General features: G+C 36.8%; 1 protein-coding gene across 1 annotated transcript in view; it reads left to right on the top strand.

The window, feature by feature from the left end:
- RYR1 (ryanodine receptor 1) overlaps positions 1 to 17,946 on the top strand; it is a 250,295-nt gene extending 232,349 nt beyond the window's left edge. The window contains 15 exon segments of the mRNA XM_053721620.1: positions 5,844 to 5,925; positions 5,927 to 6,022; positions 6,122 to 6,208; positions 6,443 to 6,667; positions 6,805 to 6,935; positions 7,083 to 7,125; positions 7,240 to 7,370; positions 8,326 to 8,386; positions 8,837 to 8,983; positions 9,185 to 9,319; positions 14,513 to 14,669; positions 15,376 to 15,440; positions 15,555 to 15,655; positions 15,850 to 15,901; positions 16,306 to 17,946. Coding sequence (XP_053577595.1) covers positions 5,844 to 5,925; positions 5,927 to 6,022; positions 6,122 to 6,208; positions 6,443 to 6,667; positions 6,805 to 6,935; positions 7,083 to 7,125; positions 7,240 to 7,370; positions 8,326 to 8,386; positions 8,837 to 8,983; positions 9,185 to 9,319; positions 14,513 to 14,669; positions 15,376 to 15,440; positions 15,555 to 15,655; positions 15,850 to 15,901; positions 16,306 to 16,401 — 1,609 coding nt within the window. The 3' untranslated portion in view covers positions 16,402 to 17,946.
- Positions 17,947 to 18,215: the final 269 nt, after the last annotated feature.

The raw sequence follows: 18,215 nt of genomic DNA, 5'->3' as shown, positions 1-18,215 counted from the left end.
AACCCTCGGTAGGCTCATATGCTAATTTCTAAGCCCTTAAAGGCCCGCCTCTTATCTAAATGCATTTGACAGTTTTCATAGCTAGAGGGCATTAGTTATGTGTTTCATATAAATAACATTGTGCTCATGCACGTGGAGTTATTTAAGAGTCAGTACTAATTGCCCTGAAATGGAAGTCTGTCAAAAGATCTGAAATATGGGGGCAGTCTGCAGAGGCTTAGATTACAAGGTAATTACAGAGGTTAAAAAGTGTATTTTTATAACTGTGTTAGTAATTGTAAATAAAGGGATTATCTATATTTTTAAACAAAAACACTGTTTGGTGTTTACTATCTCTTTAAGGTAGAAACCGCAATAGAAGATGCTGCTAAAAATATTTTTTTACAAATGACTAAACTTTGTTAAAAGGACATTGAACACTTTGAGATGGTAATATAAAATGATAAATGTTATATATATAAAACAGACCTCTGCAATATACTTTCATTATTTATTTTGTCCCCTTTTCCTGTAATTCCATTCTGAAATTGTGAACTTTTCAGTTCCTGTTAGATAATGGAAGCGCAGAACACTGTTGTATCCCACACAGCCATTGGCTGCACACTCTAGTGACCTATTTATAACTGTCCCCTAATTGGTCACAGCAGAGAAGGTAACCTAAGTTTACAACATGGCAGTTCCTTTGACTTATAGACACAGAGGCCTAGATTTGGAGTTCGGCGGTAAAAAGGGCTGTTAACCGCTCCGCAGGTTTTTTTCTGGCCGCCACCATAAATTCTAACTCTGGTATCGAGAGTTCAAACAAATGCTGCGTTAGGCTCCAAAAAAGGAGCGTAGAGCATATTTACCGCCAAATGCAACTCTCGATACCCAGAGTTGCTTACGGACGCGGCCGGCAATCAAAAACGTGCTCGTGCACGATTCTCCCATAGGAAACAATGGGGCAGTTTGAGCTGAAAAAAACCTAACACTGCAAAAAAGCAGCGGTTCAGCTCTTAACGCAGCCCCATTGTTTCCTATGGGGAAACACTTCCTAACGTCTGCACCTAACACTCTATACATGTCCCACGAGTCTAAACACCCCTAACCTTACACTTATTAACCCCTAAATCTGCCGCCCCCGCTATCGCTGACCCCTGCATTACACTTTTAACCCCTAATCTGCCGCTCCGTAAACCGCCGCCACCTACGTTATCCCTATGTACCCCTAATCTGCTGCCCTAACATCGCCGACCCCTATGTTATATTTATTAACCCCTAATCTGCCCCCCTCAACGTCGCCGACACCTGCCTACACTTATTAACCCCTAATCTGCCGAGCGGACCTGAGCGCTACTATAATAAAGTTATTAACCCCTAATCCGCCTCACTAACCCTATCATAAATAGTATTAACCCCTAATCTGCCCTCCCTAACATCGCCGACACCTACCTTCAATTATTAACCCCTAATCTGCCGACCGGAGCTCACCGCTATCTAATAAATGTATTAACCCCTAAAGCTAAGTCTAACCCTAACACTAACACCCCCCTAAGTTAAATATAATTTTTATCTAACGAAATAAATTAACTCTTATTAAAAAATGATTCCTATTTAAAGCTAAATACTTACCTGTAAAATAAATCCTAATATAGCTACAATATAAATTACATTTATATTATAGCTATTTTAGGATTAATATTTATTTTACAGGCAACTTTGTAATTATTTTAACCAGGTACAATAGCTATTAAATAGTTAAGAACTATTTAATAGTTACCTAGTTAAAATAATAACAAATTTACCTGTAAAAATAAATCCTAACCTAAGATATAATTAAACCTAACACTACCCTATCAATAAAATAATTAAATCTAAACTACCTACAATTACCTACAATAACCTAACACTACACTATCAATAAATTAATTAAACACAATTGCTACAAATAAATAAAATTTAAATAAACTATCTAAAGTACAAAAAATAAAAAAGAACTAAGTTACAGAAAATAAAAATATTTACAATACATAAGAAAAATCTTACAACAATTTTAAACTAATTTACACTCTACTCTAAGCCCCCTAATAAAATAACAAAGACCCCCAAATAAAAATTCCCTACCTATTCTAAAAATACAAATATTACAAGCTCTTTTTACCTTACCCAGCCCTGAACAGGGCCCTTTGGCGGGGCATGCCCCAAGAATTTCAGCTCTTTTGCCTGTAAAAAAAAACATACAATACCCACCCCCCCCAACATTACAACCCACCACCCACATACCCCTAATCTAACCCAAACCCCCCTTAACTAAACCTAACACTACCCCCCTGAGGATCTTCCTACCTTGTCTTCACCATGCCGGGTTCACCGATCCGTCCTGGCTCCAAGATCTTCATCCAACCCAAGCGGGGGCTAGACATCCACTGAAGAAGTCCAGAAGAGGGTCCAAAGTCTTCCTCCTATCCGGCAAGAAGAGGACATCCGGACCGGCAAACATCTTCTCCAAGCGGCATCTTCTATCTTCTTCCATCCGATGACGACCGGCTCATCTGAAGACCTCCAGCGCGGATCCATCCTCTTCTTCCGACGACTAGACGACGTAATGACGGTTCCCTTTAAGGGACGTCATCCAAGATGGCGTCCCTCGAATTCACGATTGGCTGATAGGATTCTATCAGCCAATCGGAATTAAGGTAGGAATTTTCTGATTGGCTGATGGAATCAGCCAATCAGAATATAGTTCAATCCGATTGGCTGATCCAATCAGCCAATCAGATTGAGCTCGCATTCTATTGGCTGTTCCGATCAGCCAATAGAATGCGAGCTCAATCTGATTGGCTGATTGGATCAGCCAATCGGATTGAACTATATTCTGATTGGCTGATTCTACCTTAATTCCGATTGGCTGATAGAATCCTATCAGCCAATCGGAATTCGAGTGGACGCATCTTGTAGACGTCCCTTAAAGGAAACCGTCATTCGTCGTCTAGGTCGTCGGAAGAAGAGGATGGATCCGCGCTGGAGGTCTTCAAGATGGAGCCGGTCGTCATCGGATGGAAGAAGATAGAAGATGCGCTTGGAGAAGATGTTTGCCGGGTCCCGGATGTCCTCTTCTTGCCGGATAGGAGGAAGACTTTGGACCCTCTTCTGGACTTCTTCAGTGGATGTCTAGCCCCCGCTTGGGTTGGATGAAGATCTGGAGCCAGGACGGATCGGTGAACCTGGCATGGTGAAGACAAGGTAGGAAGATCATCAAGGGGGGTAGTGTTAGGTTTATTTAAGGGGGGTTTGGGGTTAGATTAGGGTATGTGGGTGGTGGGTTGTAATGTTGGGGGGGGGGTATTGTATGTTTTATTTTACAGGCAAAAGAGCTGAAATTCTTGGGGCATGCCCCGCAAAGGGCCCTGTTCAGGGCTGGTAGGTAAAAGAGCTTGTAATATTTTGTATTTTAGAATAGGGTAGGGATTTTTTTATTTTGGGGGTCTTTGTTATTTTTATTAGGGGGCTTAGAGTAGGGTGTAATTAGTTTAAAATTGTTGTAATATTTTTCTTATGTTTGTAAATATTTTATTATTTTCTGTAACTTAGTTCTTTTTTATTTTTTGTACTTTAGATAGTTTATTTAAATTTATTTATTTGTAGCAATTGTGTTTAATTAATTTATTGATTGTGTAGTGTTAGTTAATTGTAGGTAATTGTAGGTAGTTTATTTAATTATTTTATTGATAGGGTAGTGTTAGGTTTAATTATATCTTAGGTTAGGATTTATTTTACAGGTAAATTTGTTATTATTTTAACTAGTAACTATTAAATAGTTCTTAACTATTTAATAGCTATTGTACCTGGTTAATAATAATTACAAAGTTGCCTGTAAAATTAAATATTAATCCTAAAATAGCTATAATATAATTATAATTTATATTGTAGCTATATTAGGATTTATTTTACAGGAAGTATTTAGCTTTAAATAGGAATCATTTATTTAATAAGAGTTAATTTATTTCGTTAGATAAAAACTTATATTTAACTTAGGGGGGGTGTTAGTGTTAGGTTAGACTTAGCTTTAGGGGTTAATACATTTATTAGAATAGCGGTGAGCTCCGTCGGCAGATAGGGGTTAATAATTGAAGGTAGGTGTCGGCGATGTTAGGGAGGGCAGATTAGGGGTTAATACTATTTATGATAGGTTAGTGAGGCGGATTAGGGGTTAATAACTTTATTATAGTAGCGCTCAGTGTCCGCTCGGCAGATTAGGGGTTTAATAAGTGTAGGTAGGTGTCGGCGCCGTTGAGGGGGGCAGATTAAGGGTTAATAAATATAACATAGGGTCAGGCTATGTTAGGGGGTAGCAGATTAGGGGTACATAGGGATAACGTAGGTGGCGGCGATTTGCGGTCGGTAGATTAGGGGTTAATTATTTTAAGTAGCTTGCGGCGACGTTGTGGGGGGCAAGTTAGGGGTTAATAGATATAATACAGGGGTCGGCGGTGTTTGGGGCAGCAGATTAGGGGTACATATGTATAACGTAGGTGGCGGTCGGCAGATTAGGGGGTAAAAATTTTAATCGAGTGAGCGGCGATGTGGGGGGACCTCGGTTTTAGGGGTACATAGGTAGTTTATGGGTGTTAAGTGTAACTTTAGGGTACAGTAGTTAAGAGCTTTATAAACCGGCGTTAGCCAGAAAGCTCTTAACTCCTGCTATTTTCAGGCGGCTGGAATCTTGTCGATAGAGCTCTAACGCTCACTGCAGAAACGACTCTAAATACCGGCGTTAGGAAGATCCCATTGAAAAGATAGGCTACGCAAATGGCGTAGGGGGATCTGCGGTATGGAAAAGTCGCGGCTGTAAAGTGAGCGTTAGACCCTTTAATGACTGACTCCAAATACCAGCGGTGCCGGCCAAAACAGCGTTAGGAGCCTCTAAAGCTGGTTTTGACGGCTACCGCCGAACTCTAAATCTAGGCCTAAATCTTCTAACTTATTTTCTCACTATTTAAACAGCAACTTTAAAAAAATACATCTACACATTATTATTAGACTAATCTTTCTTTGAATGCATCATTCTACCTAGCATTTATTTAGTGTTTAATGTCTCTTTAATAGAAAAGCAGAAGGAATATATGGTCACATTTGATAACTAATAACCAGGGAATTTTAGTATGATTTCTTCCAGATTTTTCCTCCAAACCTCATTTACTGGTTTATGTCTTCAAATGGATTTGTACCTAATTATCTTTTATATTAGGACATGGGTAACAGGTGACATTAATAGCTGATATTAGGAAGAAAATAAAACCTACTGAAAGAGTGTGAAAACTAATTTGTGGTATTACCAAAATTCTAGTGATTACATTTTCAAAATATATGCTCTTTATTTAAACCAAAACTGTTTCTAAATGAATCTTCAACGCTATTGCCTTAATGGTGTCACCTTAAAGGGACACTAAACCCAAATTGATTCAGATAGAACATGCAATTTTAAGCAACATTCTAATGTACTCCTATCCTATTATAAATTTGTTCTCTTGCTATCTTTATTTGAAAAGCAGAAATCTAATCTTAGGAGCCAGCCCATTTAGCCACCAATTAACCAGCGCTACCTAGGTGCTCGCACCAAAAACGGTCCGGCTCCCTAAGCTTAGATTTCTGCTTTTCAAATAAAGACCAGTTATGGCCAGTTATAAATGAGTTGAAATATAACAATATCAGAGGGTAAAGTGTCAATTTAAGCGATTGAGTTTCAATATTGTGCAAAGTATTTCTGGTGGAAGATGAAAGATGACGTGTATGGGGTTTAAAACATTACTGCAAACAGAACAAATGACATAGATGTGATTTCCTTCTATTTTTCATACAACCAGTGAAGAGAATGGAGAGAAAGGGGAGGAGGCAAAGACAGAGGCCGCTCCAGCTCCTGAAGAACCTGAGGAGCCAGAGGTTTTTGTCACAACCAAGAGGAAGGCCCTCTTCCAAGAAAGAGGAAGATAACGGAGGGTTTGAAATCTGGAATGAGCTTGAAATCCAAAGAATTAAATTTTTGGTTAGTTGAATCCCCAACATATACATTTCTACATGTGTGTGTTTATGTGTATATTTATGACACCACTAATGAGATTATAACCCATGGTTCTCTCTACAGAATTATCTCTCCAGAAATTTCTATAACCTCAGGTTCCTGGCTCTGTTCTTGGCATTTGCTCTTAACTTTATCCTGTTGTTCTACAAGGTAGGAAAAATATACAATTTTTAATATAAAATAACAAGCAACTGTTCCCCATAGTTACACATATTGCTCCATATACTGTATTCTCTCCCTATATCTCCTCATATTACTCAGTATAACCTCCCATTGCTCAATATAATACCTCACTATAACTGCTCTCCTCATATTGCTCCATTAAAACACTTCTTACAGCTACACATGATTCCGCATGTAACTGCATCCTCTTTTTATGTAAAGGTGTCTGATGCTCCTAAAGGAGAGGAGACTTTGAGGGGCTCAGGGGTTGAGGAGGAAATATCCATTCTGGAGGATGTGGGAGGCGAGGAGGATGAAGAAGAGGAGAGCATGGTTTACTTCTTCCTAGAGGAAAGCACAGGCTACATGCAACCAACCATGTCTATGTTATCCATCATCCACACCCTCATCTCATTCCTCTGCATCATCGGTTACAACTGTCTGAAAGTGAGTTTGGACCTCAATGTTCATTTATTGCCTTGGACCCTGAAGACACCATACTTTGGTGAAAATCCTTTAATATCTTATAGATCAAGGGATACTACATGTGGTAGATCTCATATGAGATATCTATTGTCCTTCAGGTTCCCTTGGTCATTTTTAAACGTGAGAAGGAGTTGGCACGTAAACTGGAATTTGATGGGATTTTCATCACAGAGCAGCCAGAAGACGATGACATTAAAGGACAGTGGGATCGTCTTGTCTTGAATACCCCGTAAGTACACGGAATGAGATAAGTGTGGGCACTTTATCATTTGGGGATAATTCAAACAAAAGTGTGTCTCATTTGACAGAACCTGAACGGGACATTTCTTCATATATGTTGAATAACTAATTTGATATTTTTGTTTAATTTTTGTAGATCCTTTCCAAGTAACTACTGGGACAAGTTTGTTAAACGAAAAGTAAGATTATTGCCTTATTGCTTTAATAAATCATTGCTGGCGTTTTTTTGAGAATTCTTTGAACTAGACTAACGTTATCTTTGAATTTTCTCTCTCCCTCTTCATCCTTTATAGGTGCTGGATAAATATGGAGATATTTATGGCCGTGAGAGGATTGCTGAGCTTCTAGGAATGGACCTTGCTAGTCTGGAAATCAGTTCTCAGAATGAGAAGAAGCCAGAGCCTGACAAGTCCCTCTTCACTTGGTGGGCACTAAGATGTCTATGCATTTTGCCAAGTGATTGCTTGCTAAAATGGGATTTATACTAACAGGCCCATTTATCAAGCTCCGTACGGAGCTTGAAGGGCCGTGTTTCTGGCGAGTCTTCAGACTCGCCAGAAACACAAGTTATGAAGCAGCGGTCTAAAGACCGCTGCTTCATAACCCTGTCCGCCTGCTCTGAGCAGGCGGACAGGAATCGCCGGAAATCAACCCGATCGAATACGATCGGGTTGATTGACAGCTCCCTGCTGGCGGCCGATTGGCCGCGAGTCAGCAGGGGGCCGCGTTGCACCAGCAGCTCTTGTGAGCTGCTGGTGCAATGTTAAATGCGGAGAGCGTATTGCTCTCCGCATTTAGCGAGGTCTTGCGGACCTGATCCGCAGTGTCGGATCAGGTCCGCAAGCCCTTTGATAAATGGGCCCCATAGTGTTCAAGCAGTACTGTTAAAGGGACATTGTAGTGCAAAATTTAAAATCAAACTGTGCTTTCTTTTAATATGTGCTTAACCCCTCTGATATATGTAGTTTTGATCCTGTACTACTCCAGATGGTTGGTGAACACATGAGAAGCAGGAATCTAATCACTGATCATATCTTCATCTGAAATAGAATAGGAGTTTTTGAGACAGCAACTTTTAAGGAGTTAAACACATAGTGCACGTCTGGAGCACTGGATGGCAGGAAATCTAGTGCTCCTGCAAATTTATACCATTCTTTTTAAACTGCTGCCTTATATTACTGCAGACACTTGCACACTCCTGAACTTAACTCCCTGCCTTTTAAATAAGGATACTAAGAGAACTAAGAACGTTTGATAATCGAGGCAAATTTGAAAGTTTAAAATTACATTCTATATCTGAATTATAGAACTAAAAGGGTTATGTGTCTGTTTAGATAACTTCACCAAATCCTATCCTCACTTATATTTTTCTCCAACAGGATTACTTCAATTGATCTTAAGTATCAGATCTGGAAGTTTGGTGTTGTCTTCACAGATAATGTGAGTTGTATGGGGTGGGGTGCAAAACACTGACGTCATTGTGATAGTAATCTGCAGGATAGATACTGGTATTGCATTTGAGAAGACATATAGCATTGAGATATTTTAATGATAGATATAGAAATGGAGTTGGTCCATTTGATCAGAGATGATATTTTATGTCACTAAATCTGAGGTGGTCAAACTGAATATGCATGGGTGAATATTCTTGATGGGTTAAAAAAAAAAGAGGGAACTCAGAGGTAGTTGAATATGATTGGCGTAAGATTAAGTGAGACAGCACCATCAGTCATGTGATGGACAATAGATACAAGCAACATTTAACATAAGAGTTGAAAGAATGAAGTCAAGTGGGGTGATAAACCATTTACAGTGAATATCCATGGAAAATGTCCCTACTGTGCTATTGGGTATATCTCAGTAACTGATATTTTATTATTTCTCCCATAGTCCTTCCTCTACTTGGTCTGGTACACTGTCATGTCTATTCTTGGTCACTACAACAACTTTTTCTTTGCTGCCCACTTGTTGGACATTGCTATGGGTGTGAAGACCCTTCGAACCATTCTATCATCTGTCACACACAACGGCAAACAGGTCTGAAGATCCACCTCTAAACCCTTCTCCCCCATTGAGTTTTCATGCATTGCTTTTTTTTTTTGTTCTTCAGCCTTCTACCAAGTTGCTCATTTCCCTTCTCTCAGCATTTTCTGTTTCTCATTTTCAATCTCTCTTTTATTGATGACTCTCTATTGACCTTTATGTCCTCTCTCTCTCTCTCTCTACTGTTCGCCATAGTTAATGATGACCGTCGGTCTACTTGCAGTAGTTGTTTATCTATATACGGTTGTTGCTTTCAACTTCTTCCGCAAATTTTACAACAAAAGCGAGGATGAGGATGATCCAGATATGAAATGCGATGACATGATGACGGTAAATACTCACCTTCTAATGACGTAAACATAACGCAAATCAGCTTTCTAAATTTCGAGTGACAGCTCTTTTCTTCTTATGTTGCACTAAACAGTCAGCATTGAAAAATGTGGCAAAGAAATATACTATACTGAGTACAAATGTTTAAAGCATTGGGTGATGTCTAAGTATTCAGTTTAAGAAAAATACTACTTTATCAAAATTAAAGGGACACTGAACCCAATTTTTTTCTTTTGTGATTCCGATAGAGCATGGAATGTTAAGCAACTTTCTAATTTACTCCTATTAGCAATTTTTCTTCATTCTCTTGGTATCTTTAATTGAAAAAGCAGGAATGTATGCTTACGAGCTGGCCCATCTTTGGTTCAGCACCTGGGTACTGCTTGCTGATTGGAGGCTAAAGGCAGGCACCAATCAGCAAGCGCTATCCAGGGTGCTGAACCAAAAATGGTCCGGCTCGTAAGCTTACATTACTGCTTTTTCAAATAAAGATACCAAGAGAACAAAGAAAAATTAATAATAGGAGTAAATAAGAAAGTTGCATGCTCTATCTGAATCATGAAATAATAAGTATCTTTAACGTCAATACTAGAGATGTGCATTAGTCTCTTTCGTTATGAAATGGATGCCAAATATGGCCCCCTCTAGCGGCATTCGGAGACAGATTTTTTTCTTGCAACACACTAAGATCTTAATGTGTTGTACTTTCAGAAGAAGAAATCTGGCTACGAAAAAAACTGAACGTTGCTTGCGGCGGCCATATTAGGAATTTGTTTCATAACGAAAGAGATGAATACACATTCCTACCAACATTATTATGACAATTTGACTTTAACATTATCGCTTCGCAATGAACTATTTAACATTGGCACACATTCAATCAACAAGAAGTTTGTTCAGTGTTGAGTAGGTTATTTCAATGTTTCTCTGAGTTAGTCTGTCTGTACCTGTGTAATAGGTGTAAATGTTAATGTATACATATACAGTTATACTTAAAGGGATACTGAACCCCATTTTTTTTTCAATTTCTAATTTACTCCTATTATAATTTTTTCTTCATTCTCTTGGTATCTTTATTTGAAAAAGTAGAAATGTAAGCTTACGAGCTGGCCCATTTTTGGTTCAGAACCCTAGGTAGCGCTTGCTGATTGGTAGCTACATTTAGCTTTTTCAAATAAAGATACCAAGAGAAAGAAAAAAATAAATATAATAGGAGTCAATTTGCTGCTTAAAATTGCTCTATCTGAATCACGAAAGAAAACAAATTGGGTTCAGTATCCCTTTAATTTTACTAAGCAAAATGTATATGCACTTATATAAAAAATAGTATATTTGGGTTTTAGAAATTTCATAAGTTTATATCTGAAACAACAAATAGACAACGCACATCCAATTCACAGCAAAATATTTATTTAGTGAAAATCCTTGATAAAAAAAACCACTTAGAGTACATATAAACAGTGCTCATCAGACAGGAACCTGTTAGAATTGTTACAGCATCAGGAGTGCTTTTTACAGACAGGTTGGTAGTCAGCGAGATCCTCAAACCCGATTGTTTGTTATTTGTGTCTTCTATTGCCATATAGTGATCCAGACATGCACGCTCCAGAGCATAAGTCCTTGCAGTCTCCTGTGCAGGGATTTCCACTAAATAAATATGTTGCTGTGAATCGGAGATGCGCTGACCATTTGTTGTTTCAGATTATTGTCCTATCGAGTAGACAAAAACTCTCTGGTTACCAAACAACCTGCTTAAAGGGACATAATACTTATATGCTGTCACATAACTGTAAAAAGCTGACTAGAAAATATCACCTGAGCATCTCTATGTAAAAAAGGAAGATATTTTACCTCACAATTTCCTCAGCTCACCAGAGTAAGTGCTGTGTAAAAAATGATATTTCAGTTACTGCCCAGCTGCAGGTAAAAAAAAGAAAAAGAAATGAACAGCAGCCAATCAGTGTCAGCAGTGCTGAGATCATGAACTATTTTACTGTGATCTCTTGAGATTTCATAGTAAACTTCCATAACTGAATAGGGAAATAACATGAGTGTGCATGAGGCACCTTTTGCAGGTCCCGGGACATGCATACTGATTTGCTGCTTAAAGTCCTTTACAATAGGGTAGCAATACTTAGGACATTTTGAGGTAAAATATCTTCCTTTTTTACAGAGATGTTTAGAAGATATTTTCTAGTCAGCTTTTTACAGCTCTGCTGCATCACTTTCATGTGTTTTAAAATTTTGGTATCACGTCCCTTTAATTTGTTTGGATGCTTAATTTCAAGTACTCTTTTAATTTTTTAACAATTTAAATATTCACAAATTAGTATGTTTTAAATACTTTCTATACCCATTCTACATTTATTTAGTTAATTTTATATTTAAGAAATTATTTTACAATTTAATTTGTACCGGATCCGTATAGCGCTAACATGTATAGGGCTAGATTAACAGTTCAGAGCGAGCAATATTGGGTTTATTGCGATATTGGGTTTATTGCGGCTGCTTGCGCGCATCAAATGTAGCGCGAGTATTACAAGTTGAAATTAAACGCGATCACTTGAGCGCAATTGAATTTGATGTGCGTTGGGATAGCACAAGTTCAGAGCTACTGTTAACTCTGTTACGCTCAAATAAAACACATCTAAAATACATTCAAAAGTACAACACTCATAATAACACTATCTAATAAAAATGATTATAAAAAAATGTACAAAAATGTTATAAGGGCTCAAAGATATGGGGTCTCAGGTGTTAGAAAAAAGATACATACACATAAATGTCTAAACATGTATGTGTGTGTGTGTATATATGTATTTATATGTGTATATATGTATTTATAGACTTATATTCACATATAAACACATAAATACATATGTATACATAATTACACACACATGTATATGTGCATTTGAGCCGTTTGTTGTCAAGTAGATAAAAAAAATATTTCTGCAATATTCATATTTAATAAAGGTTTTAACTATGCATTTAATGTAAATATTTCACATTCTAATGTTCTGCAAATAGCATTTATAGTATTTATAAATATATATATATATATATCTGTATATATTAATACCTATATATAATCATCTGTATATATATATATATTTATATATATATATATATATATATATATATAGGTATAGAAATATATTGTACCCATAATACCATCATATATATAGAAATATGTATTTTTGAATAAATAGAACATAGTCTTGTATATGAAGAACGTTGGAATGTGAAATATTAATATTTTCTTGTCGGGTTTGCGCACTTGAGAATATGCAGTCGGGTTTGCGCGCAATTAAACTTTTCTTGCTCCCTTGACTTCTGTGGGAGAATAACTTAACGTGGTCCCAATATTAGAAACTTTTTTTCTTTCAACTCGTAATACAAGCGCTACCCACCGCACATAAAAATCTTACTTCTAGCGGAGTTGGCGTGCAAGCGGGAGCAATAAATAGTGCTCCACTTGTAATTTTCCTCATAGTGTGTATAAGTTTATTCTGTTATATTTGTATTAGTATAAAATTACACCAAAGAAAATTATTGGCATACAGACCTCAGTTGAATACATATTTCATATAGGGCTCAAAAATCCAAAATATATATTCAAAACAGAAAATGAGCTTTGTAACTATATATCTGCACATATATTAGCATGACAGAATCTTTTTACATCAATAACAATCGTCTGGGGCCACAATTTACCATGTTTTTAACTAACCCCCACCACACCTCTATCTCTCTGTCTTCAGCTCACATACTTCTATTATATAGAAATAGCTATTTTCTTTAATCCTATATTTTTAAATTGTGTTTTTTTTTGTTTGTTTTTTATCTCCCTTAACTTAAAGGGACATAATACTCATATGCTAAATCACAGGAAACTGATTCAGTATAACTGTAAAAAGCTGACAGGAAAATATCACCTGAGCATCTCTATGTAAAAAAGGAAGATGTTTTACCTCACAATTTCCTCAGCTCCGCAGAGTAAGTTATGTGTAAAAAGCTATACTTCAGTTACTGCTCAGCTGCAGATAAAAAAAATAAAAAAAAATGATGAAATGAACAGCAGCCAATCAGCATCAACTGTACTGAGGTCATGAACTCTTTTACTGTGATCTCATGAGATTTCACTTAACTCTCATGAGATTTCATAGTAAACTTCCTTAAACTGAATAGGGAAATAAGATGAGCTGTCCCGGGACAGACATATTGATTTGCTGCTTAGAAGTCCTTTACAATAGGATGTGGCTACTGAGGAACTTTTGAGGTAAAATATCTCTTTTTTACATAGAGATGTTCAGGTGATATTTTCTAGTCAGCTTTTTACAGAGGTCTCTGCATCACTTTCAAGTGTTTCAACATTTGGGTATCATGGCCCTTTAAGCTATACATCATTTTTTGTTTTTATTTTTAAAGGGACATTCCAGTCAAAATTTAAATGCACATAGATGAATTACATCTTTGAATAGAAACATATTAACAATATACATGTATTGGCAAAACTGCTTCTAGTAAAAGTTAGCACTGTTTTAGTGTTAGCATTTTTCTCTGCTCGTGCATGTGAAGCATAACTAGATATTCTCAATTCACCAGCATACTAAATACTGCAGCTGCTCAGAGCCCCAGTGGGGCTTGTATCATGTCAGCAATTAACAAACCGATTCATTACCAGATGGTACAAACACCTTAGGCATGGTGCATACTTAAATACATTTTTGAAACAGCTATAGCTTTTATTAGAACATTTTTTGCTAATACATATATATTATAAAAATGCTTCTATTCAAAACTGAAATGCATCCATGTGAATTCGAACTATGTCTGGAATGTCCCTTTAACTTTCCTGAAATGTGATCAGTAAGCTGTATGTGACACATGATTCTATTAGCCCCTTTAATTTGGCAAAGTTGGATGAGTATCCCTTTTTTACAAAGTAATTGTGTTACTGGTAATTCACTTGACCTGGATTACAATGGTTGTGAATTTAAGGTCCATGATGACTTATTGTTATACAAAGTAACCTGATCCAGTTTTCATTTGACTAAAGCAGTGGTTTCGAGAAAGAGCAGATGTAAAAAAAAACCTTTATAAATATGTATTTTATTAATAGTTAGGACTTGATTAGATGTCAAGCTACCAACTCTTTATCTAACATACCTTCTCTATGTGTTCCTGCAGTGTTACCTCTTCCATATGTACGTTGGCGTACGTGCAGGAGGGGGCATTGGTGACGAAATTGAGGATCCCGCGGGTGATGAGTATGAACTTTACAGAGTCGTCTTCGACATCACCTTCTTTTTCTTCGTCATCGTTATCCTGCTTGCCATCATTCAGGGTGTGTTTCAGGAGGGGATATTGGCAGTTGTACTGGTTGATCAATAAAAAATAATAAAATAGAAAAAGTGCAGGCCCAATTAAAGAATATATTTTATGATACAAATGCTAAAGATGCACTTAAATGATGAAAGAAAGTTCTAGCATTACTCTAGTGTAAACCTTACAGCACTCAGAACTCATATTTCCTCATATTTCTTCTCCACACAATGACTCTTTAGTCAGCATTGATGTAAACATGTAGGAATGTATTGACTAGAGAACTCCTTCTTTACACATTTTACCTGCACATTAAAGACTTCAAGACTATCAATAGTCAAATGATCAATGAGATACCAAGAATAATTTTACTTGGTCGTTACACCAGAAAACAGTCAAGTTAAACTTAGTCCCTGATGCTAACGGTTAACATCAAATGACCAATGAGATACAGAGAATAATTTTACTTGGTTGCTACACCAGAAAACAGTCAAGCTAACTTTAGTCGTTGATGCTAACAGTCAACATTAAATGACCAGTGAGATACCAAGAATAATTGTACTTGGTCAGTACACCAGAAAACAGTCAAACTAACCTTAGTCCCTGATGCTAATGGCCAACATCAAATAACTAATGAGATACCAATAATAATTTTACTTGGTCGGTACACTAGAAAACAGTCAAGTTAACCTTAGTCCCTGTCAACATCAATGTTTGTTCTTCTTCAGGTCTTATCATTGATGCCTTTGGAGAACTGAGAGACCAGCAGGAACAAGTGAAGGAGGATATGGAGGTAACACTAAAAAAATAATTTGTCCATCCATATATTGTCTCACTATTTAGTTCTTATTATAATAAACACTTTTTATGGACTTTCTTCATCCAACTTCTCTACTTAACCATACAGACCAAATGTTTCATCTGTGGAATCGGCAGTGATTACTTTGATACAACGCCGCACGGTTTTGAGATGCACACACTGGAAGAGCACAATCTTGCCAATTACATGTGAGTGATATAGTCATGGTAATTAGGGATGTGGAATTCCTGAGAACAGTCAAAAAAGACATCACCTCTATTTGTCCTTTATCTACAATGCCTAAAGAAGATACTCACTTTATTCCTTTACACTCTTGGGTTTATAAAGGGTTCTGGTACTGAGCTTAAAATTGGTCTGACCTTCTTCTCTTTCTACTTTCCAGGTTCTTCCTTATGTACTTGATTAATAAGGATGAAACCGAGCACACGGGACAGGTAAGTACTCAACAGATCTACCTACCTATCTGTCATGGATACCGTGATTAATTCCAATATTAATACTTAATACAGGTGATCGATAAGCAACTACAAATACTAATAACAATGCAACAATTATTTACAAGAGTTTTTGGTCCAAACTAAATTTTAAAATCATATCAAACATTCCTGCTGTAAACACAGCTTTGTAATCTGTTTGGAACTGTGTGTAATGTTGCATGTTCTACTCTGACAGTATCCAATTTCCCATCGTCCTTAGTTTTAGAATTTGATTATTTGAGTTAACAAAGGCATGTCGTGCTATAAATCTTCATATACAGAAAAGATAATAGTTTTTTTTGGGATTGTGGTCACAATATTTTGGTGTGTTGTAGGCAGTTAAGTCATCTCCTTTCTTGCAGGAGTCATACGTGTGGAAGATGTATCAAGAACGTTGTTGGGATTTCTTCCCAGCTGGAGACTGCTTCAGAAAGACTTATGAGGATCAGTTGGGATAGAAAGATTGACTTTCCTCCAGTTCAGTTTTCAGGACTGAGGCAGATATTTTTGAAAGAGGATTGTCGCCTTCAAATCTGGAGGAGCTCATCGTTCAATGACTTACTGTACACTGCTGCAGAGCGTTGCATCTTTATCATCTAAAAAACCCTGCAGATTGTGCATCTACATGATGTAGTAGATTCTTAAGACCATCACATCTTTATATTATTGAAGATCTCTGCAGACTATTGCACCTATTCAGGGCTGAAAAATCTGCAGGGCATTTAATTTGTTTTACAATGAGAGGGTCTTTTAAGAGCATTGCACCTTTTCTCAACCTATAGATCTCTCTAAGCACTGCATATAAATACGTAAGAGCTGCAATTTAGAGCACTGCAGAGTAAGACTTTTGGCTATCAGACTTAAAAATCAACTGTTACGTTGCACTTCTGTGCAGAGTGTTGCTCTATGACTTATCACTGCCATCAACGACTGATAGACTCCATAGGCGTTCACTGCCAAAAAGAAAGCATATAGTGCAATACTCTGCAGTCTGTCTTACATACAAGATGGCTGCAGAGCTTTGCATCTTTAACCCTTCCCTTGCTATACTGCTTTACGCAAGTTTCTCATGAGTTGGAGGGGTTAAAATGCCTTAGCAATAAAACAATGAATAACCTCTAATACATAAAATATAGTCTATAAATTAATTTATTTATTATAAGAAATTAGTTTTATGTGTCAATCAATTATACAGGCAGTTCCCTTTTTTCCTGAAATCATGCAGATTTTATTTCAATATTATCCATTGGTGTGCATTTAATTTATCTCAGGAATTTATTAAAATTGTCCGTAATGTCCATATAATTATATTACAATATAAAATGTGGCCATAAATCAATTTACTATTCATGATAATAAACCACCAATAGGAAGAAGGCAATATTTCAAGATGTTTTCCAATTTGTTGTTTCAATCATTTTATTTAATGTGATAAATTGCTGCAAAACAAATAACAAACAAGATATGGATAATATCTTTTTGAACCTTCCTAAAGGAGTCTGCAGACCATTTGTGAAATAAAGTAACTTAGGTTTCTTACTGACGCATTTTACCCAAAATGTGTGCAAATTTTAGATATAATCTTTAATAAACGTGGGGTGGTATTTTTAGCTGCAAGTTATATGTCTGTATAGGGGATTTGCTGGGTAACCAAACATGGATGTGCAATAAGATTTGTGAAATTCAAATTGAATCTTATACGCCAGCAAGAGACTGCGCACTTTTGTGGCTGTCCGCGCCTTGACCCTCCTACACCTCTGTGCTTTTGTAAATGTATTTTTTTTGTTTTATAAACCTCAAAGTGCCTTTTAGCAACATGACATTTTGTCAGGTAGCAACAGTTGTTTTGGGATTTGTCAGTCAATTAGGGAGCCTTGTTCAGAGTATCTCATCTCATTGCTATACAGAGGTCTCTGCTGAACATCTATCCAAATTTGTGCTGCAATTTATTTTTTGTTCTTTTCTTGTTTGTTGTATGTAATAAAAGTATTTATTGATGTCAACTTAAGGCTGAAATACTTGTTTTTGCTAATTTATCACTTAAAGGGATAATCTAGTCAACATTAAACTTTCATGATTCAGATAAAGCAGCAATTTTAAGCAACTTTCTAATTTACTCCTATTATCAATTTTTATTCATTCTCTTGGTTTCTTTATTTGAAATGCAAGAATGTAACTTTAGATGCCGGGCCATTTTTGGTGAACAACCTGGGCTGATTGGCGAATAAATTCACCCACCAATAAACAAGTGCTGTCCAGGGTCTGAACCAAA

Source organism: Bombina bombina, chromosome 7, assembly GCF_027579735.1.
Source record: "Bombina bombina isolate aBomBom1 chromosome 7, aBomBom1.pri, whole genome shotgun sequence".
Classification (NCBI taxonomy): domain Eukaryota; kingdom Metazoa; phylum Chordata; class Amphibia; order Anura; family Bombinatoridae; genus Bombina; species Bombina bombina.
The sequence above is the reverse complement of the archived record's forward strand: the minus strand, read 5'-3'. Positions and strand labels throughout refer to the sequence as shown.